The sequence below is a fragment of the Orycteropus afer genome, unplaced genomic scaffold, assembly GCF_000298275.1.
Source record: "Orycteropus afer afer isolate SDZICR_OR568_19922 unplaced genomic scaffold, OryAfe1.0 scaffold00344, whole genome shotgun sequence".
In the NCBI taxonomy this organism is placed as follows: Eukaryota; Metazoa; Chordata; class Mammalia; order Tubulidentata; family Orycteropodidae; genus Orycteropus; species Orycteropus afer.
In genome coordinates, this window is record NW_006921931.1 from 347,429 (window position 1) to 367,452 (window position 20,024).

Genomic DNA, 20,024 nt, shown 5'->3' on the forward strand with positions numbered 1-20,024 from the left:
TGAGGCTTAAATACGGTGTCAGCATACAAATAGTCAGGCGCGCTCCACGACAGCATTTCTTTGGGGCCTCTCTGGAGCCCAGACGGAAAATCTAGCAGTAGCGACCACGAAGGATCTTGACCCTATTTCTTGTGTGGGGTATCAGGCTCCCAACTCGCGCGCGGCTGTTGGGCGCCCCCAGGATGCGAAGAGGGTTCTTGTAGGGTTTCGCCCGGGAGCTGAGCCCCTGCTGGCAGATCGGAGTATGGGGGAGGAGGGTTGCGAAGGGCAGCCCGGGCGCTTGAAGGCAGATCCTTACTGCGCTCCAGACCCTGATGGCCGCCTCCCCACAGGCGCCGAGTCCAGGGTGCTCAGCAAGGACAGGCCAAAGGGCAGGGCGTTCTCTAGACCAAACACGGGACCCTAACCCTCGGCATCACTGTGTCTTGCCGGAGAGCTTTGCACTTTGACCCTCAGGATGATAATTAACTAGGCAGCCGATAGGGGGCTGCGTAGCGCCGAGCTCCTCGTCTGCCCGAGAGTACTCTGCTCTGAGAAGACCACGGCTCTCCGGGAGGCCATGGAGCGTCCGGTGAGAGTAAAGACTTGGGTGGAAGAAAACCGGGCCTCCTTCCTGCCCCCAGTCTGCAACAAGCTCCTGTGAGTGCCAGGCACCCTCTGCTCTTTCTTTCCAACTTCCACCTTTCTTTCCAACTTCCTCCTCCTCTATATTCATCCTCGATCCTCAACCTCCAGCCTGGAGTTCCTTGACAGAGAAGCCTGCAGGAAGGGGGCTGTCTTTCTCATGGTGTCTTCATAGGGTGAAGACCGGCTGTTCCGGGTTCAGCCACCCTCCATCAGTTCCTCTTTCTGGTGACTCTGTACAGTTCTTCTGAGAACTGTCACCTTGTCTTCTGCGGATGGCTGGAGTGGTCTCACGTCCTCCCCTCAGGGCTGAGAACCAGCTGTCCCCAGGAGATGCCCCAGCACTTTGGGAAAACTGGAAAGTTTGAGAAGAGTGGTTTTCCAAACCAAACCCCTTGCCATTGAGTCGCTTCAGACTTATTAGCAACCCAATATGACAGAGTGAAACTGCCCCCATAGGGTTCCCAAGGCTACAAATCTTTACAGAAGCAGACTGCCCTATCTTCTTCCCATGGAGCCTGGTGGGTTTGAATAACTGACTTGTGGTTAGCCACTGAGCTCCTAGCCACTGTGCCACCAGGGCTTCTGAGGGTGGTTTTAAATGTCTCAATTACAGTAGAACCCAGGTCTGTAGACAAAGGGTAAAATAAAAGGACCAGCTTCTTTTGCACACACACTCACACCAGGCCTTCCCTAAGCACCTCTGCCAAATGCAACCAACAAGGCTGATCTGGGTCCAGCTGCCATCTTTCTTAGGCCTTCCCCTGTGTCCCTTCACCCCTCTCCCCTTCCTGCAGCTCTGTGGCAGGGCCGGTGAGCTCTTGGCTCATGTTTGCTAGACTTAAAGGACAGCTCCAAGAGGTTACACCCCAAAACAGTTCGATTTCTACTACATCTACAGGCCAGACTGTGCGAACTGCCTTGATGTCTCATTTAATTTAATAAGCAACTTGCCCAATGTCACAGAGCTAGTATGGTGCAAGACCCTGGAACAGTTTGACTCTAAAGTCCATGTTCGTGGTCACTGTGCAATACCACCATGGCTAATGGTCAACATTTCCTCAAAAGCCTCATCTCTTTTATCACTGTTTCTTGCCCAACTCAAAGTTGGATGCTTATCTTTGTCTTTTTCCTCCACTCTTATACTGCTCCAGTCTCTCATTCTCAACCCTCTAGTTTCTCCCCTTGGGCGTATCTCACATCTATCTGATCTCCCCCAGCACTATGGGTACTGCTGGTTCCAACCTCGAAACCTCCCGCTTAGGCAGTACTGGCTGCCTCTGCCTCCAGGGCCCCCACTAGCCCTGCCCCATTATCAGTAATCACAAAACCCAAGGCCCTTCCCTTTAGTCATTCAGTAGATGTCTACTGAGCACCTACTATGGGCTAGGCACTGTTGTGAACACTGGGAATACAGCAGGGGAGAAAATTAACAAAAATCCCTTCCTCAGGGAGCTGGAGGTAGCTAATCAGTGTAAACAAACAAGGCAGGCAGACATGAGAGGCTGGAGACATGGCAGGACCATAGACTGGTGAGGCCACAAAATCACAGTAGAGACTGTGGCTTTTCCTGTGGCTGGAGGATTTTGAGCAGAAGATGGACATAATCTGACTGGTGGGGGTTGAAATAACACTTGAATGGGCTTATTCAAGAACCTTCTCTATGTACCTAAATTATAGCTCAGTAAAGTTCATTTGAAAAGAAAGGAAGAAGGAAGGATGGAAGGGAAGGAGAGAGGGGGAGGAAAAAAAGGAAAGAAGGAAGGGAGAACCTTTCAAGGCTCCCTGATATCTCTCAGGCCAAAAACAAACATGTAGCCTGGGATGACTTGGTCCCACCCCCTGATCCAGGCTTTCCCGCCTCTCACCCTGTATCACCAGGATTCTGTTGTTGTTGTTATGTGCCCTCGAGTTGGCCCCGACTCACAGTGACCCCTCCTTGGGTTTCCGAGGCAGTATCACTACAGAAGTAGATTGCCCCATCTTCCTTCAGAGGAGTGGCTGGTGGGTTTGAACTGCCAGCCTTCTGGTTAGCAGTCAACTGCCTTAGGCACTATGCTACCAGAGCTCCTACCAGGACCCTAGCACCTTCAATATCAGGGGCTCTGTACCCTCCCTTCCCCCAAGCACTTCTCAGCTTTTTTCCACAGCTTTAAGCCCAACTCAGAAAACACCATACCAGTCTCCCCTTGCCCCGTGACCTGTGACCTCTGTCTTTTCACACATTGGCCATGATTCTGGGTGTGTGTTTTTCTTGCTTGTTGAATCCTGTTCCCAAAAGTGAAGGAAAATCAACGAATTTCCTGACTGAGTGACCCTTGTGAGCCCATTTCCTCATCTATAAAATGAGAGGGTTACATTGGCTTTATTTATTTTATCAAATACTTAAACAGTGCATATTTCATACCAGGCACTATTTTGAGCACTTATATATATGAATTCATGCAGCCCATATAAACCCCGTGAAGAACTGGCTCTCCATTTTACAGATGAGGAAACTGAAGCACAGCACAGTTAAGTAATGTGCCCAAGGTCAATAGCAGAGCCAAATTTGAACCCAGGAGGCTGATTCCAGAGCTGTGTGTTTTTAACCACAGGTTTGAGTCCGTGGAGCCAGACCTGTGGGTTTTTGGAGCATGGAGTTTCTCATAAACTGACAGCTCTGGAAGCAGATAAAGGTCACTTTACCCTGTGCTCCCCACCCCCGCTCCGGGCAGAGGGAAGTGGGACCTCCAGCTTACTTCCTGTAATTAGAGATCTTGAGCACATTACAGGGATCCTGGTTGATAAAGAGATAGATCCCCACCAAGATGTTACCCCTACTGTCAGAGGTCAAGGGCTATGCAGCCATTGTGGGAACTCATTGCACCCAGATGGACATACACACAAAGACACACACATACAAATACATTGAGACACACATAGACACATAGAGTGCAACCTAGACACACACTCACAGACAGACAGACACACACACACACTTAGATGTATGGAGGGGATGAGAGTGGAGGGAAGACAAACATTTTAGGAGACTTAGAGGGACAGTGATGCTTAAACAGCCCTGCTGCCTTCCGCAAGGGTCCCCAGAATCCCTTCATGCCCCCTACAAGCCCCTAGCCCCTTCCTGTCCTCACTCCCAGGAGCTGCTTCAGGACCTTTCCTCCCTCCTCTATTGCAGGCACCAGCAGCAGCTCAAAGTCATGTTTGTCGGGGGCCCCAACATCCGAAAGGACTATCACATTGAGGAGGGTGAGGAGGTAGGTCTGTGAACTGCCGTTCCTCTGACCCGGCCCTGGAGTGGGACCGCCTTTCTGAGGTGGAGGTGCTCCTAGGCCAGTGTACCAAGTCCAGAGCTGTGGATGGGAGAGGGGTGGGCAGATGGCTGATGTGGGGGGGGGGGCGGTGAAGGGCACAGCTGAAACCACTGGGGGAACTGCTGCCTGGAAATTAGTGGGAGGGTGCGCAGTTACAACCCCATCCTCAAAGGAGTCTGAACCAGTGAGCTGTGCTGGGGGAGCCCAGGAAGTAGCCAGCCTCTGTGGTATGAGAGGCTCTGACTATTGGCCAGCCCCTAGGTTATGGGTTGTTGATCAAGTTCCAGGTAGACGCTCTGGCTTCTCTTCTCATCATATGAATGTAGCAGGTTTACCTCCAAAGTGAGACGCAGCCATTCACTTTGGAGCTTCCTCTCAGGCGCTAGGTTCTCCAGGCAATTTCCTCTCCAGAAAACGGGGGGGGGGGGGGGGTGGGGGGGGGGGTAGGGGCAAAGTCCAGAAAGACAGAGTGAGGGGGGTAGGCTGGGCTGAGGGAGGAGGAGGAGCAGGTAGCTGAGGGAAGGGACTAGTGAGTGGGGTGGGGTTGGGAGAGGGGCCTGGGGCTGGGATTGAGTGGCCCCCTTCTTATCAAGAGGGCCTTAACACACAAGACACTTCAGTTGCTGGGAGCTGTGTAGCTAAGGGAGGCAGGCAGGAAAGGGAATTTACACAGAATACCCTTTGATAACCTTGAATTTTGAACTGTTTTTGTATCACCTACCCAAAAGTAAATAAACAAAAGTAAAATTATAAGACAAAGATGGATCCCCTTAAGGAGGGACACAGAAGGGTTCTGAGCTATCAAAATCTCTGGTGAAATGAATCACTATAAGGATCCCCTCTTATCCTGGGGAGGCCCCTGATTCTGGGGTTCAAGGTCCAGAGTCTGGCTTGGTCACCAGTCTCTACCCCCACTGCTGGTGTCTCAGCCCCAGCAGAGGGCTGGAGGGAGCATTGGGCATTCAACACATGATCACTGAGTACTGTGTGTGCTGGGAACCCCCAGAGAGTGCAGCATGGAGGGGGTGAGGGGCGGGTCCAGAGGAGAGCAGTATCAGCAGGGTAGACAGCCAGCCCCTCACTTCTCCAGTGGTTGCTCCTGGGACTGCAGCCTTAAGGGATCCCCCACCTCTCCTGGGTCACTCCCTTCCCACAAATCTACCTCACTGGAAGTCCACTGACCTCTGTGGAAAATAGCAGCAGGAAAATCCAAAACTACAGACAAAAGAAAGGACTAGATTGGGAGAGGTCACAATGGGGGAGACAGAGTGGAAAGACAGTTATCCCTTTGGTCATTACTGCCTGTCTCAGTCAGTCTCAGGCCAGAGGTGTCTACTCTCCTAGGTAGCCCTGGTCTCAGTGTCCACCTCTCCTAGTCTCCTTCCCTTCATGTCCTCCCCCCATCTCCTCACCCTGTACTCCCCTACTCCTCACCCCACCGGTGTGCTTCATTTTGTGGTCTGTCCAAGCTGCTCTGAGGGGTGGGTGTCTATTTCTGGGCATAGGCCAAGCTCGGCCCTGACGCAGCTGGGTGGCTAAGGGATGAGAGGGCCCCAGCCTGGCAGGTGTCCTCACTCTAGAGGGACATGCAGGTTGACTGGGCAGCACTTGGCCAGATTTGGTTTGTAGGTAAGGGAGGGAAGGAAAGCACCTGCCACAGGCCCTGTTTTCTCTGCCTGTCCTCACGTAGCCAAAGCCTGGGCTTTTCCTGAAAAGTGAATGACTCAGACCTGGGTTTACATTGTGCATCTGGCTCTTACTGATTGAGCCACATTTTCCTCCTTGCTAAGCAAGGAACAGCAGCAGCCCTTCGGTATGAGGCCCCTAATCCTCAGCACTACCCACCACTTACTCCACTTTGGGAGTCAGACCTCTGTTGGAGCCTGTACCTCTTACTAGCTGTGTGATCTTGGACAAGTCACATCCTGTCACCGCTCTTGAGTATGTTTTCTTGCAGCACATGGCGACAATGGCCCCAGACTTATGGGAAGGGTTCAGCTGGGTATGAAGTGTATGCACAGAGTCTATGTACATGCTTAATACACTGGTTCTCTGCACCCTCACCCCCTTTCCAGAGGCTCCCACTTGTAAAGCCCTGGGAGGCCAGACTCGGTTCAACGAGGCCAGACTCAGTTCAATATCTGCCCAAGCCAGTACAGTTAATCTTCCAGCTAGCCCCAGGCCCCCAAACATCATTTACTTCCAAACAGGCATAATTCCTTTGGGATTGCTCACGGCTGTTCAGGATCATGTGCTGTGTGGTGATCTGCACCTCTGCTCCAAGGCCAGCCTGCCTCTCCTCACAGGGAAGCCCCAGGCAGGGCAACAACGTTGAGGACAATTCCACTTCCTTTGCTTGTATTTGACAGTGGCTAGACACTTGACTGCTAACCAGACGGCTGGCGGTTCAAACCCACTAGCCACTCCTCGGAAGGAAGGTTGGGCAATCCTACTTCCGTAGTGATACTGCCTCGGAAACCCAAGGAGGGGTCGCTATGAGTCAGGTCTGACTCGACGGCACATAACAACAACAACAACAACAGTACCTTGTAGCCTGCCTGAAAAGGGCTTGAATCTGGCCTAGACGTTGCTCCAGACTCCCCCATCCACATGCCTGATACTTGCAGGGCCTGAGGGCTACAGCCCCTCCCCAGGACTCTGAGTCATCCCCCCACCCCCTGCCCTGTGTACAGGAGCTCGCTCCCAACTGGACTTGGGGGCACATGCCAGATTGCTCAATAGGGGAGCTTGGTAGGTTATTTTTTTATTTGTTTTAAATAATGTTTATGGGTTGTTTTTAATAATAAAAGTAAATATTGTTCAGTGGACAAAAACATGGGAAATATAGAAAAGAAAGAAATACACTGTACCTTATCCATAATCCTACCACTGGGGGAGCCATTGTTAACACTTTGCCTAGTTTACACACATTATTACACCATAATTGGAATCCAGCTGGGTATAATTTTGAATCTTTACCATCATAACTTCAGCTTTTCCTATTTTATTAACAGTTTTTCAAAAATATAGTTTTTAATACCTGTGTAATGTTCCATGTTTTGAATTTACGATAAAATATTTATACTTCCCCAATTATTATATTAGCAATTTTTTATTATTACAAATACCGACAGGTAGAGGTTTACTGAGTGCTAGGTGCTATGTAGCATGCCAGGCAGCCCTCACGGCAACTTTCTGAAGTAGATCCTGTGGTGTTATGGATGAGGAATCTGAGACACAGAGAGCTAAGTGAATTGACCAAGGTCACACAATTACCTCATAGAACATAGGGCCAGGCCTGCTATCATTGCAATCTATGATTTCAACTACCATGTACTGCAACAGACAGCCTTGTATGCCCCTCACTAGGAATATTTCTGATTCTCTGAGGCCACATCCCTAGAGGTAGAATTTCTAGGTCAAGGGTGTAGGATGTCCTGGTTTGCCCAGGACTTTCCTGATTTTAACACTGAAAATCTCTTGTCCCAGGAAACCCCCCAGTCCTGTATGTGGTCACCTACAAGGGTGTGAACTATGAAGGCTTCTCCTTGCTGAAGGGGTTGTGTTGAATTGCACTTCTGTTTCCCTGAACTCGGGCTGATTTCTCTTAGTGACAAGAACGTCTATCTCCTCTAACTCCTTACATGATAACACTAATTATTAATAATTATAATAACTATTTTCTGGTGGTGTAGTGATAAGGCACTTGACTGTTAACCAAAAGGTCAACGGTTCAAAACCACCAGCTGCTCCACAGAAGGACGACAGGGCAATCTACTTCCATAAACATTTACGGCCTCGGAAACCGAAATGGGGGTCACTATGAGTCTGAAATGACTTGATGGCAGTGAGACTTTTTTTTTTCATAATAAATACTTAGTATATTATAATAAATAAATAATATTTAATATAACAATTGTCCCTTCAACTATTTAGGAGCTCTGGTGGGGCAATGGTTAAGCATTCAAATGCTAACCAAAAGGTTGGTGCTTTGAACCCACTAGTTGCTCTGCAGGAGAAAGATGAGACAGTCTGCTTCTGTAAAGATTTACAGCCCTAGAAACCCTATGAGGCAGTTCCACTCTGTCCTATAGTGTCACTGTGAGTTGGAATTGACTCGACAGGAGTGGTTTTTGGTTTTCAGCTGTTTGGCTGGGGCTTTTCATACCCATTCAGTGTATGACATGGAGAAAAAAATGTGTCTGCCACCTCCTACCAACTTCATGGGGTGATCTCAGTAAACACTGTTTGAAGGATTTAGAAAACAGGGAAAATATAGTAGGGGACCTCCTGGAGATAGCAGGAGGGGAACGCTCCCACCTCCATAGCCCTCAAACTGCCCCAGGCTTCTAGCATCGAGTCAACCATGTACACCCAGGCGGGCTCCTAAACGATTTTGAGAGGCCCAGCCCCAACCCAAGCCAGAGCATCACCCTAGCCAGGAACAACCACAGATCCAGAGTCACACACAGATTGGGTCCCACCTCCAGTACTAAGTAGCTGTGTGACCCTGAGCAAGTTGCTTTACTCTCTGAGTCTCCGTTTCCTTTTTTTATTTTCTGCCAAATGAGGCTAATACTACTTTGCAGGTTATTATAAAGATTATTGATAATGTATTCAAAAGTGTAAGGCATAGCTCCTGGTACATGGTAGGTCAGCACCCAGTAGGTCTTCAGTAAATGAAGTAGATCCTGTGGTGTTATAGATGAGGTTCCCCAATACCAACTGCTGCAGTGGGTACTGTGATCATCACTTGCATGTTGGCATCGTGATCCCCTGTCCCCAGCACTCCTAGTTGTGGCCTGAGTGGGGAAGACAGGGCCCCAGAGCAGGAGCACCAGAACTGCTGATAAATTCTCAGGCCTTCTTAGAGTTCAAAGCCTGAGCAGTGATCAGGGGCCTGGCAGGAGTGGGGAGGGTCCAAGCCTCACTGCTGTCCCACAGGTGTTTTACCAGTTGGAAGGCAACATGGTTCTCCGAGTCATAGAGCAAGGCAAACACCGAGACGTGGTCATTCGACAGGGAGAGGTGAGACTGGGCCCAGGGCAGGGGATGAGGGACAGCCAGAAAAGGAACCCACCTTGTTCACTTGTACACATGGCTGATGTCATGTCCTGTGCCTTTTCCTATTCTCCTGGCCTGCCCATGCCCGCATCCTCCTGGACCCTCTCCTCTAGGCTGTCCTGTCCTCAGCGCAGCCAGAGAGACTGGTCTTTGTGAACAAGCAGTGGTCTCCCCAGGTCCTTTGGGTCAACTGGGGATGTCCAGGGAGCTGTGGAACATTGACGTCTCTGGGAGGAGGGATCACAGCCTTGCTAGGAACCTTGTCCCCTCCACTGCAGATATTTCTTCTGCCTGCGGGAGTCCCCCACTCACCACAGAGGTTTGCCAACACTGTGGGGCTGGTGATTGAGCGGAGGCGGCTGCCAACTGAGCTAGATGGGCTCAGGTAAATGGGCCCCCGGGGTGGGGTTCGGGGGCTGGGGCAGAGAGAGAGATTTTTTATAAGTGGGATCGTATAGTATTTGTCCTTTTGTGACTGCCTTATTTCACTCAACATAGTATTTTCAAGGTTCATCCATATTATAGCATATATTAGAACTCCATTTTTCTTTATGGCTGTATTCCATTGTATGGATTTGTCACAATTAGTTTATCCATTCATTTGTTGGTGGACACTTGAGTTGTTTCTACCTTTTGGCTATTGTGAATAATGCTGCAAGGGACATTGGTTCACAAGCATCTGAGTCCCTGTTTTCAATTCTGTTGGCTATATACTTAGGAGTAGAATTACTGGGCAGTGAGTTTGGTTTGGTTTTATGGTAATTTTAGTTTTTAGGGTTTTTTTTTTAATGGTAATTGTTTAACTTTTTGAGGAGTCACCATGCTGTTTTCCCCAGGATCTTCAACTTTTTACATTTCCACCAGCAATGGTGAAGGTTTCGATTTATCCCCATCTTCTCCAACACTTGTTACTTTCTGTTTTTTGGTTAATAGCCATCCAAATGAGGGTCGAGTGGTATCTCATTGCAGAATGTTGCCTTTTTACTTACAAAAATCTGATGTTTCTCCTACTATTAATTACTTTTCAAACACTACAGTTGTAATGGCTGGTAATAATCTACTGCATCAGACTCTATTGTAGAGACAGACACCCTACCCTAAATTCTAAAAGGGATTTTTCACATAGAGGTTTATATAGGGAGTCTTTAGTGATGGGGAGGACAGTGTCCTCATATCATTTTACAGAAAATTCAATAACAGATTTCATCTGGCTGCTTTTGACCTTTAATAAATGCCAGGGACTCTCAACATTAAAATGCCACTCCAAGGGCAATTCCCACAAGGCACTGCAGTCCAGTTATGAAGGCTTCCATGCCAGGATAGAATTTAGGGTCTCAAACAGGGCAGATGCACTGTGTGTCTTTAAACCTTCTCCCATAAGCATGACTACTTTTCTTTTGAGGTATGAGGTGAAGAGCAGACAGAGCAGGTTGGAATTAGGCAATCAGTTAACAGAAACTCTGGGCACCTGCTTTGTGCTGCATACACAGGCCTAAGACACAGCCCGTCTGCCAGGCCCTCCTCAGGCCAGCAGAGGAGTGTGCCACACCGTGCTGAGTCCAGGGGGGGCTTCAGGGGTTCTGCAACAGTCTGTGTGTGCATGCACATGTGCTTTCCTCCAGAAAGGAGGCCCTGAGCGTTTACTCCAGTTCTTACAGGCATCCATGACACTGAAAGGAAAATCTCTCTTTTGGGGAAAGTCTTCCACATATTGGTTCCTTACAGTTCTGTCATAAGGCCAGCAGGCAGATGCGGCATTCAGCCTCTGGCCCTAGACTCATGAGGCTAGGATTCAGGCACAGCCTCAGCTTCTCTGGTAAAATTGAAGATACTTGGATTAGATGCTCTCTAAAGGCTTAAAGACGTGGTAGTTCAGTGGTAGAATTCTTGCCCTGTACGCAGGAGACCCAGATTTGCTTCCCAGCCAGTGCACCTCAGCACAGCTACCACTCTTCTGTTAGTGGGGACTTGTATGTTGCTATGATGCCAAACAGGTTTTAGCGGAGCTCCCAGACTAAGGCAGACTAGAAAGAAAGCCTAGCTATCTACTTGCAAATCCTATGAATAAAAACAGTCTGATCCCCAAGCGACCATGGGGATGGCTCAGGACTGGGTAGCATTTTGTTCCATTGTACATGGGGTCGCCATGAGTCAGGGGCCAACTTGATGGTAGCTAACATTAACAAGGTCCTATGACTGGCTTGAGTCTAGCCTGGTTCTACCTCTTACAGGATGTATAATCCCTGCTAAATTCCCCAGGTTCATAAAGCCTCAGAGTCCCATCTGCTTTGTAAATGGGAATTGTGTGAATGTGGTCAGTAATACCCCACACACACACCTTGGGGGCAAATGCGTCCTTTTGGAAGAGACTGCAGTTGAGCGGGGATTAACCATGATGTGCAGCTGGCGGGGATAAAGCAGGCAGGGCTGTTCTGCAGGGCCAAGCCCAGAAGTCCACGAGCTGAGCCAGGCCTGAGGGAGGCTGGCCCAGGCCACCCAGGTCAGGAGCTCGGTTGTCTGTCTTCTGTTCTGCCAGATACTACGTGGGAGACACCATGGATGTCCTGTTTGAGAAGTGGTTCTACTGCAAGGACCTTGGCACACAGTTGGCTCCCATTATTCAGGAGTGAGCATGCACCCAACCCTTCCACTCGCTCCCCACGGGCCACCCTGTTGGTGGGGAGGGCAGGCTCCTCTCAGCGGTGCTTCCTTCAGCATCTGCCAGCCTGGAGTCACCATGCTTGGGAATTAGGGAGAATGTCTGCTCCCCCATGGAGGGAGGCCCCAGGCTGGCCACCCCAGTGGGGAAGGGTGAGGGCCTGCTCCATGGGGCCAGAAGGGAAAGGATGATGGGTATACAAGAAATTGGCTCCTGGGCCTGAGATGTGAGAATAAGTATGTGTATATGTGTGTGCTTTGCTGGCCAGTCAAATAGAAAAGCCAGCCACCTGTCTTCTTCCCCATGTGTCCCTACAGGTTCTTCAGCTCTGAGCAGTACAGAACAGGAAAGCCCATCCCTGGTGAGGCCTCTGGGAACCCCCTTTCTCTCTCCTTCCTCCTCTCCCAGAGTGGGATATGTCTTGGCCCAGGGTATCAGAGTCTCTTTTTGAGTATTCTGCCCAGTACTCTAAGTACTGAGAAAACAGCCCCAAATAGCCCTTCCTATACAGCTGCTTGATCATTGAGCTGGATCCAGAGCCTGCTCTGATGATTGAGAGCTGGGGCCCCGAGGTACTTGGCCTAGTGGGTGGGCTATGCCCAGAGGACACTGACCACAGCCCTGCCATGGGTGCAGACCAACTGCTCAAGGAGCCACCATTCCCCCTGAGCACACGGCCTGTCATGGAGCCCATATCCCTGGAGGCTTGGTTGGATGGCCACCGCCGGGAGCTGCAGTCCAGCACACCTCTCAGCCTGTTCGGGGACACATATGAGACCCAGGTAATGCAGCCCAGGGTGTCACCAGCAGGCCAGGAAATGAGAACCAATCATATACACACGGAGGTAGAGGACATGAGTATAAGGCCTTCTGTCATTCATCCCTGACTCAGGGAATAAGCGGCAGCTTTGCAGTGGTGGAATCCTGTGGAGATACAGGGTCTCAGGCATCTTTCTTTGCCCCCAAAGCAGGCCTACCCCATCTCTTGACAGGCTCCTGAGGGTCTGTGCTTCTCTCTCCACCAGGAATTCTGAGCCCTTTGGCCAGTCACAGTCTTGGGAGCAGGAAGGGAGAGAGGTGTTTGGAGGTGAGGGTTGGGTGGAGAGGCACACAGGGAGAGAGTGACCCAAACAAAGCTGGCCTCTTTCATTCAATAAATATTTATCAAGTGCCTATCATCTTTCAGGCTTTTGTAGGAGAATGAGATAGTCACTGCCTCAGAGTATATGGTTTTGTAAAGGAGTCAGGCCGGTTGCTCAGCAGTTGTCACAATCATGTGATAGGTTATTTGGTAGAGAAGCTACAGGAAGACATAGGAGAAAAAAGGAGTAACTGGGCCTGGAGGGGAGTCAGGGAAGACTTCCTGGAGGAGGAGGTAGTGTGTTTTAGAGGAGGAGGAGGTAGTCTGAGTTTTAAAGCTAGTCTAGGCGTTTGCAAAAAAAAAAAAAAAAAGGAAAGGAGGTGGAGAGTGAATTTTAGGTGAGAGAAAAGCCTAAGCAAAGGCTTGAAAGCCTATCCCTGCTAATTGCCCTGAGGCCAGTAAGAGCTAAGATGTAGGAGAAGTGCAGCATGTGTTAGGCAGACTTCTGGAGCAGCAGGCAAGGCCCAGGTACTGGCCTGTCTTATGGGCTGGGCAAGGCATAAGGACTTATCCTGGAGAAAACAGGATTGAAGCAGGAGTGACTGGCTTAGAGTGGTGTTTCAGAAGATCCTTCGGTACCACATTGGGATCAGGAGGGTGAGAGAGGAGGCTAGGAGATTTGCTCAGAGGCTAGTGGACGCTTGTACTTTAAAATTCACCACTAGCCAAAGCCCTTGTATTTTGAGTTAGACACCACTGTGGAGGGAGGCTCACTGGCTACAGACCTGCCCCTAGATGCCCAGCCTGCTTCTCTTATGCACCAGCAGACACTCTGGGCTGACACAGACAGGGCTATGAGATCAGGCTGGGGGTACCCAAAGCCCCTCCCACCCCACATGGCAACTTCATTCAGCCCTGAGCTGGCCTCCTGATCTGCTGCTTCTACCTGCTTCAGTTCATGCCAACAAATATCCATGGAGTCCCACTCTGTGCCAGTGACGCAGAGCCCCAGCGTGACAGCTGTGGGTTTAGGGGGCTGTGCCTAAGGCATTTGAGTGCTAACCACAAGGCTGGCAGCTCAAACCCATCACCCACTCTTCGGAAGACTGGGCAATCTACTTCCACAAAGATACCACCTCGGAAACTCAAGGAGGGGTCGCTGAGTCAGAAATGACTCAATGGCAGTGAGTGACTTTTTCAAGCAGGTCACAGTGGCCTCAGTCTCACTCTCAACCATCCTTTCTTCCCATTGTTGAGACCAGACTCAAAAAGGAAGGGCCATGGGAACCTCTGGGAAGCCAGCCTATGTATTTCATGTATCTACACATGATAGGAGCTCTGGTAGTGTAGTGCCTAAGGCACTTGACTGCTAACCAGAAGGCTGGCGGTTCAAACCCACAAGCCACTCCTTAGAAGGAAGGTTGGGCAGTCTACTTCCGTCGTGATATTGCCTTGGAAACCCAAGGAAGGGTCGCTATGAGTCGAGTCCGACTTGATGGCACATAACAACAACACACACGTATGAGCCCTTGATGTGCCTGGGCAGACATGCCTTCCCCTGGGTCAGCATCAGAGGCCCACATCTGCAGGGGTACTTGTGGGGCTTGCATGTGCGTTACCAAATAGCCACATGTGGGCAGCACTTATTGTGATGGGAGGCAGTAGGAGGACGATGGGCTGTGCTCCAAACCCCACCCACCCATACAGACCTAGGGTCTTTGGGCCAGGCTTATGGCCATCTCCTGTGTGGGCAGGAAGCTCAATAAAGATCTCTGTCACTTCCCAACAGGTGGTCGCTTACGGACAAGGCAGCAGCAAAGGCCTGAGACAGGATGTGGACGTGTGGCTGTGGCAGCTGGCAAGTGTGGCCCCAGGAGAGAGGAGGCAGGGGCCCCACCACATCCTGTCCACAGGGGTTGGGCTGCACCTGAGACTTGGGCTTCTGTAGCATATGCATGCTCCCAGGGCCTCTGTGCAAAGGCAGATGCAGTGACACTCAGACAGGCATGGAGGCCTACAGCATCCATTTGATTCTTCTCTTTATAGGAGGGCTCTTCTGTGGTGATGATGGGAGGACAGCACCTAACCATGACCCCTGATGATAGCCTCCTGGTGCCAGCTGAGACTTCGTGAGTAACCCTTAGGACCTGCCTCCTGCACACAGAGAGGATATCTCCCAACTGTGGGATCCCCGGGGCCTAGCCTTGCTTAAAACCTGCTCCTGTGTTTCCACAGGTATGCATGGGAGCGAGCACAAGGCTCTGTGGGCCTATCTGTGACCCAGGATCCCACCCACAAGAAGACCCTGGGGTAACTCTCTTGCTGTGAGCCTGAAGCAGCCCTGGGATGTGTGATCACCCCCCGTTTATGACTGGTGTGCGCTCCACCCTTGCCAAGTAACTCTTCCAGCCCCCACTGCTTCTGTGTGTTCCTATGTAGAACCCGTCCACCTCCAAATGGAGGCCGGGCCTTGGACACCACTGCCATCCACCTTCCTGCTATTCTCCTGGCTGGATGCCAGGATCCTGGGGGCCCATACTCCCTTCCTTCTCCTCCAATAGCCCTCATGGGTTTACATATTCTCCCTGTCCAACTGGATGCTCTGCTCCCTGAGACAGGGCTGCAGCCACCCCTCTGCCCCACAGGCTCCACACACACCAGCCACCAAGAAGGGCTGCAATAAAGACTTCCTGAGGAACAAATGCTTGTGGCCTGCAGTGTTTGTGTGCTGAGGGCGTCGGGATAGTGTAACTATGGACATTGTTGGGTGTCCCTGCTTGTAGACAGGAATTCATCACCATGTGACCAGGGAGCCACATGTCTTGGGGGCTGACATCATCTCTGCTTATTTCTCTGTTCCCATTTATTCTCTTTTATGTAACTTTTTAAAAATAGCATCTATTGAGATTTTTCCAATAACAGATGTGCTAATTGTAGAAAATGTAGAAATGCAGAAAACCACAAAATCCCCCCACCCAGATCCAACCACTCTGAATGTCTGAAGATGGTAATCAACCTAAAGCAGGGCACATGGCTGTACTGGGGACCTGCTGGTGGGGGGCTGGTTTCACCCTTCCGTATGCTTCCCTGCTATGCATACTATGCTAAGACTCAGGAGGTTCCCTGGGCCTGGGTTGGGGGGGACCCTGGAGCTGAAGAAACACTGGCAGTCCCAGAAGTGGCAGAGTACATGGAGTGTGCAGTGGATGGTCTGGGCTGTATTTCCTTTGGGCTGCGGTGAAAATTCAATGAGGGGTTGCAAGAGTAACTAAAACGGGATCGAATGGAGCAGGACCCCCTCTTGGAACCAAAGCTTCCTCAGGAAAAGAAAACTTGAGGTCTGAACCCACTTCCTTCCACCCACCCCACCCAGGCAGCTTCCTGCTTTGATAAGCTCCACTGATGGGCAGAGAGCCTGATGCTGTGAAATGGGCTTCCGGTCATGAGAGATGTTGGGACCTTCACCTACCTCTCTACCCCTAAGGGCTTTTTTCTCTCCTACAAACAAGGGAAAAACACCCCCAGCCTCTCCCAAACTCATAAATAGTCCAAGGCAGCTGAGGGCAGAGGGGTGGGCAGTGTGATGTACTGTTCTGGGCAGAAGCTAAGAATAGAACACAGGTGTGTCAGGAGACCCCCTGGCAGGATTCAGGTTGCTGCAAGAAAAGGAGCCTGTCCCTATAGCCAAAACCAAAAATTAAACCCAGTGCCATAGACTCGATTCTCACCCTATAGGACAGAATAAAACTGTCCCGTACTGTTTCTAAGACTGTAAATTTTTTTGGAAGTAGACTGCCTCATCTTTTTCCCACAGGAGCTGCTAGTGGGTTCAAAGTACTGACTTTTTTGGTTAGCGGCAGAATGCTTTAATCAGTATGCCACCAGATCTCCTCACCTGTATTCAAGGGCAGGCCTAATCCCCAGACAGAAAATAATGAAAATTAGATCTTGCATTTTTCTGAATACATGCTCTGTGCCCTAATTCACTAGAAGCTTTCACATAACTTACTATTTAACACTCACAGCTCTTCAGGAAGATGCAACTGCTCCATTCATAGCTGAGACTTGGGAGGTTTGGGAAGCAGGCAATTGTTTCCAACCTCACCTTTGTTCAAGCTCATGCTGGTGGTCTCCCCACACTGCTTCTCCTGAGGAGGCCGCCTGTCTGCCCTCTACCTTGTCAGGAACCCAGGACAGAGGAGGGGCCTGGAGGATCCAGGTGAGAGGGGCAGGGGCCACTGGGCCTGAACCATGGAGGTCCAGGCAGAGTTGGCAGCATATGGCACTGCAGACCACAGCCAACAGATGATGGAAGGGGAGGATAGTATCAGGGCCGGGAGACTGGAAGCACAGCTTCCCTGGGGCCTGATGTTCCCACTCAGGAAGAGCCTGAGGCCCTGGGATCGCCTCTTTGCCCAGAGGCTACAACAGCACCATCCAGTGACAGAGTAGGACTAGTGACTTGTCTCTGGTAGCATAGTGTCTAAGGCACTTGACTGCTAACCAGAAGGCTGGCGGTTCAAACCCACCAGCCACTCCTCGGAAGGAAGGTTGGGCAATCCTACTTCCGTAGTGATACTGCCTCGGAAACCCAAGGAGGGGTCGCTATGAGTCGGGGCCGACTCAACGGCATATAACAACAACAGTGACTTGTCTGGAGCCAGCCCCAGGCTCCCATTCCCACTCTGTAATGAATGAGGGGTGGGTACAGAGTGGGGTGGACAAGGAGTCTCAGTGGGGAAAGACGAGGACTCTCAGGAGTGTTCTCTCCTGGGAAGAAGCCTCCGGTCCCCCAGATAGTGGCAATAAAAACTTGATAGGAGAGACCTCTGCCTGTGAGATGAACATCATGTACAAGGATCTAGGGACCATCACAGACTTTGGAATCATCTGGAATCTGGGAACAAATGAAAGCTGATCTACATCAGGCTTGTGGACACAGACCCCTTATTGTTGTGTGCAGTTGATTCAGAATCATAGTGACCCTATATGACAGAACAGAACAGAACTACTCCATAGAGTTTCCTAGGTTATAATCTTTATGGGATCAGATCACCAGGTCTTTTCTCCCTCAGAGCCACCAGGTGGGTTCAAACTGCCAACCTTTTGGTTAGCAGCAGAGTGCTTAACCATTGTGCCACCAGGGCTCCTTAGGGCCTTAGTGGTTGAGTACAAATAGGTCTTGCTCCTATGAGGCCCTGAGGTCCTGTTAGCCCTGAATCCGCAGTCACTGCTGCCTGAGCTGGTGGGAGCAGTGAGGTGGCCAGTAGACAGTATACATGATAGAGGCAAGGGAGTCCAGGGAGGTCTGCATAATCTGGCCAGCCATTAGTCACCACTTGCCTTCAGCCTGCCAAATCAAAGTGCAGGAGCACACAGGGCTGCAAATACTCTCCCCCATTCACCTCATCCTTCCCCTCCCCGCCCTCCCCAATCTTTCCTTCCACACCAGGGCTTCTCTGGGCCACCACCTCAGCTGTACTTCCCCTTCTGTCAGGGCAGTGCAGATTCCAATGCTTAGGCTGGACTCAAGGACTTCTGTGGAGGTTACTCCAGCACCAGGGAGGGGAAAAAAAGGAAGGGGTGGTTACAGGCTTCCTGCAAATAGAAACATTCAATGGTGATGAAAACACCAGGATGTTGCATCACGGGGGCCGGCCAGTTGATAGAAAGTGCTTGTCCACTCTGCCCTGGACACTCAGGCTGGGGTAGAAGGACTCCGTAAACTTCTTCCCTCAGCCCCAGAAAGAACAGGCCATGGAATCGCAGAACCTGAGCTTGTGGGCTCCCCTTCCTTCTTTCCCTCCCTTCTCTTCTTTCCCTCCCTCCTTCTCTCCCTCAACCTTCGCCACTGTGTTGGAGTCACAAGTAGAAAGCTGCTCCCTGGACCATTCTCCCACACTGGATGCCTTCCTGGCTCCAATGTTGGGCGTGGAATTTGCCCTGGGCCTGGTGGGGAACGGCTTAGCATTCTTCATCTTCTGCTTCCACACGCAGCCTTGGACATCCAATGTAGTGTTTCTGGTTTGCCTAGTCATTGCCGACCTTCTCCTGGTCATCAACCTGCCCCTTCGTGTGGACTATTATTTGCTGCAAGAGAAGTGGCGCTTTGGCACCAGTGTCTGCCAAATCAACCTCTTCATGATATCCACCAACCGCACGGCCAGTGTCGTCTTCCTCACGGCCATAGCACTCAATCGCTACCTGAAGGTGGTGCAACCCCACCATGTGCTGAGCCAGGCCTCAGTGGGAGCAGCTGCCTGGGTGGCTGGGGGGCTCTGGGGGGGCATACTGCTCCTCAATGGGCACTTGCTCCTGCCCATGAATTCCAGCAGCACCTGCCTCAGCTACCAACTGGGCACAGACTCCTCGCCCTTACAGCACTGGCACGAGGCACTGTTCATGCTGAAGTTCTTCCTGACACTGGTGCTCATCCTCTTTGCAGTCGTGAGCATGTGGCGGACCATTCGGCGGCGTGGTCTGGGTGGGCAGGCGGGCCCGCGGAGGGCCATGCATGTGCTGGCTGTAGTTGTGGCAGTCTACACCATCTGCTTCCTGCCCAGCATCATCTTTGGCATTATGACCGTGGTGGCCTTCCAGCTGCATGCCTGTCGCACCTTCAACACCTGCTCACAGCTCTTCCATGGCTCCCTGGCCTTCACCTACCTCAACAGCGTTCTGGATCCCGTGCTGTACTGCTTCTCCAGCCCCAGCTTCCTCCGCCAGACCCAAGCCCTGCTGGGCCTCACCAGTTGCTGGCGGGGCTCTTTCAACAAGAAGTACCCGCCCTCTGCCCGGTGCCCGCAAGCCACTAGGAAGGCGGAGGCCACACTGAAGATGAAGGCCTGGGGGTCTGCTGCAGGGAAGCAGTGGCCAGGCCACTCTCCGGACTGTGGCCAGCACAATGTGCCCTAACCAACCAGACAAGGGCATCTACAGACCAGGAGCACTGGCAGGAAGAAGGAGGGTGGCAGGGAGAGAAAGTGTCTTGGACTTGCACAGGGGTCAGCATGTCCAGGATGTCATTCCTGGGGGGTAGGAAGGAGCACGATGCCAGAAGGTGACATGACAGGCAGGGAGCCGTGGGAACTCATCAAAAGCCTGCACAGCTGCCCAGTCTTGGGAGCCAGAGCATAATTACTGTAAAAGCCGAAATCTTGCTTTAGAAATTGGTCAGCTATATTTTCTATGATGATATCCACTTTGTCCTAATAAAGTTTCTTTTGGAAATGCAAGCCTGCTTTGGCTGTTCTAAGGAAAAGCAAATCATTGTCTCCTGATC

The 20,024-nt window shown here is 51.0% G+C and overlaps 2 protein-coding genes across 2 annotated transcripts; both read left to right on the top strand.

Moving 5' to 3' along the window:
* Positions 1–559: 559 nt before the first annotated feature.
* Positions 560–15,056, top strand: HAAO (3-hydroxyanthranilate 3,4-dioxygenase). The gene is made up of 10 exons (XM_007952522.1): positions 560–639; positions 3,803–3,881; positions 8,883–8,966; positions 9,281–9,387; positions 11,539–11,628; positions 11,979–12,022; positions 12,298–12,443; positions 14,532–14,600; positions 14,789–14,871; positions 14,978–15,056. The coding sequence occupies exons 1-10, from the start codon at positions 560–562 to the stop codon at positions 15,054–15,056; spliced, it is 861 nt and encodes a 286-aa protein (XP_007950713.1).
* Positions 15,057–18,499: 3,443 nt separating this feature from the next.
* On the top strand, positions 18,500–19,657 carry OXER1 (oxoeicosanoid receptor 1). The gene has a single exon (XM_007952529.2). It carries the CDS (start codon positions 18,500–18,502, stop codon positions 19,655–19,657), a length of 1,158 nt encoding a protein of 385 aa, XP_007950720.2.
* The last annotated feature ends 367 nt before the right edge of the window (positions 19,658–20,024 follow it).

Bases quoted from the DNA above. Each gene is read 5' to 3' on its own strand.
- OXER1 (XM_007952529.2), top strand. From the start codon at position 18,500: ATGGAATCGCAGAACCTGAGCTTGTGGGCTCCCCTTCCTTCTTTCCCT.
- HAAO (XM_007952522.1), top strand. From the start codon at position 560: ATGGAGCGTCCGGTGAGAGTAAAGACTTGGGTGGAAGAAAACCGGGCC. The intron at 3,882-8,882 runs GTAGGTCTGTGA...GCTGTCCCACAG, and splicing joins ACATTGAGGAGGGTGAGGAG to GTGTTTTACCAGTTGGAAGG. The intron at 14,601-14,788 runs GCAAGTGTGGCC...TTCTCTTTATAG, and splicing joins ACGTGTGGCTGTGGCAGCTG to GAGGGCTCTTCTGTGGTGAT.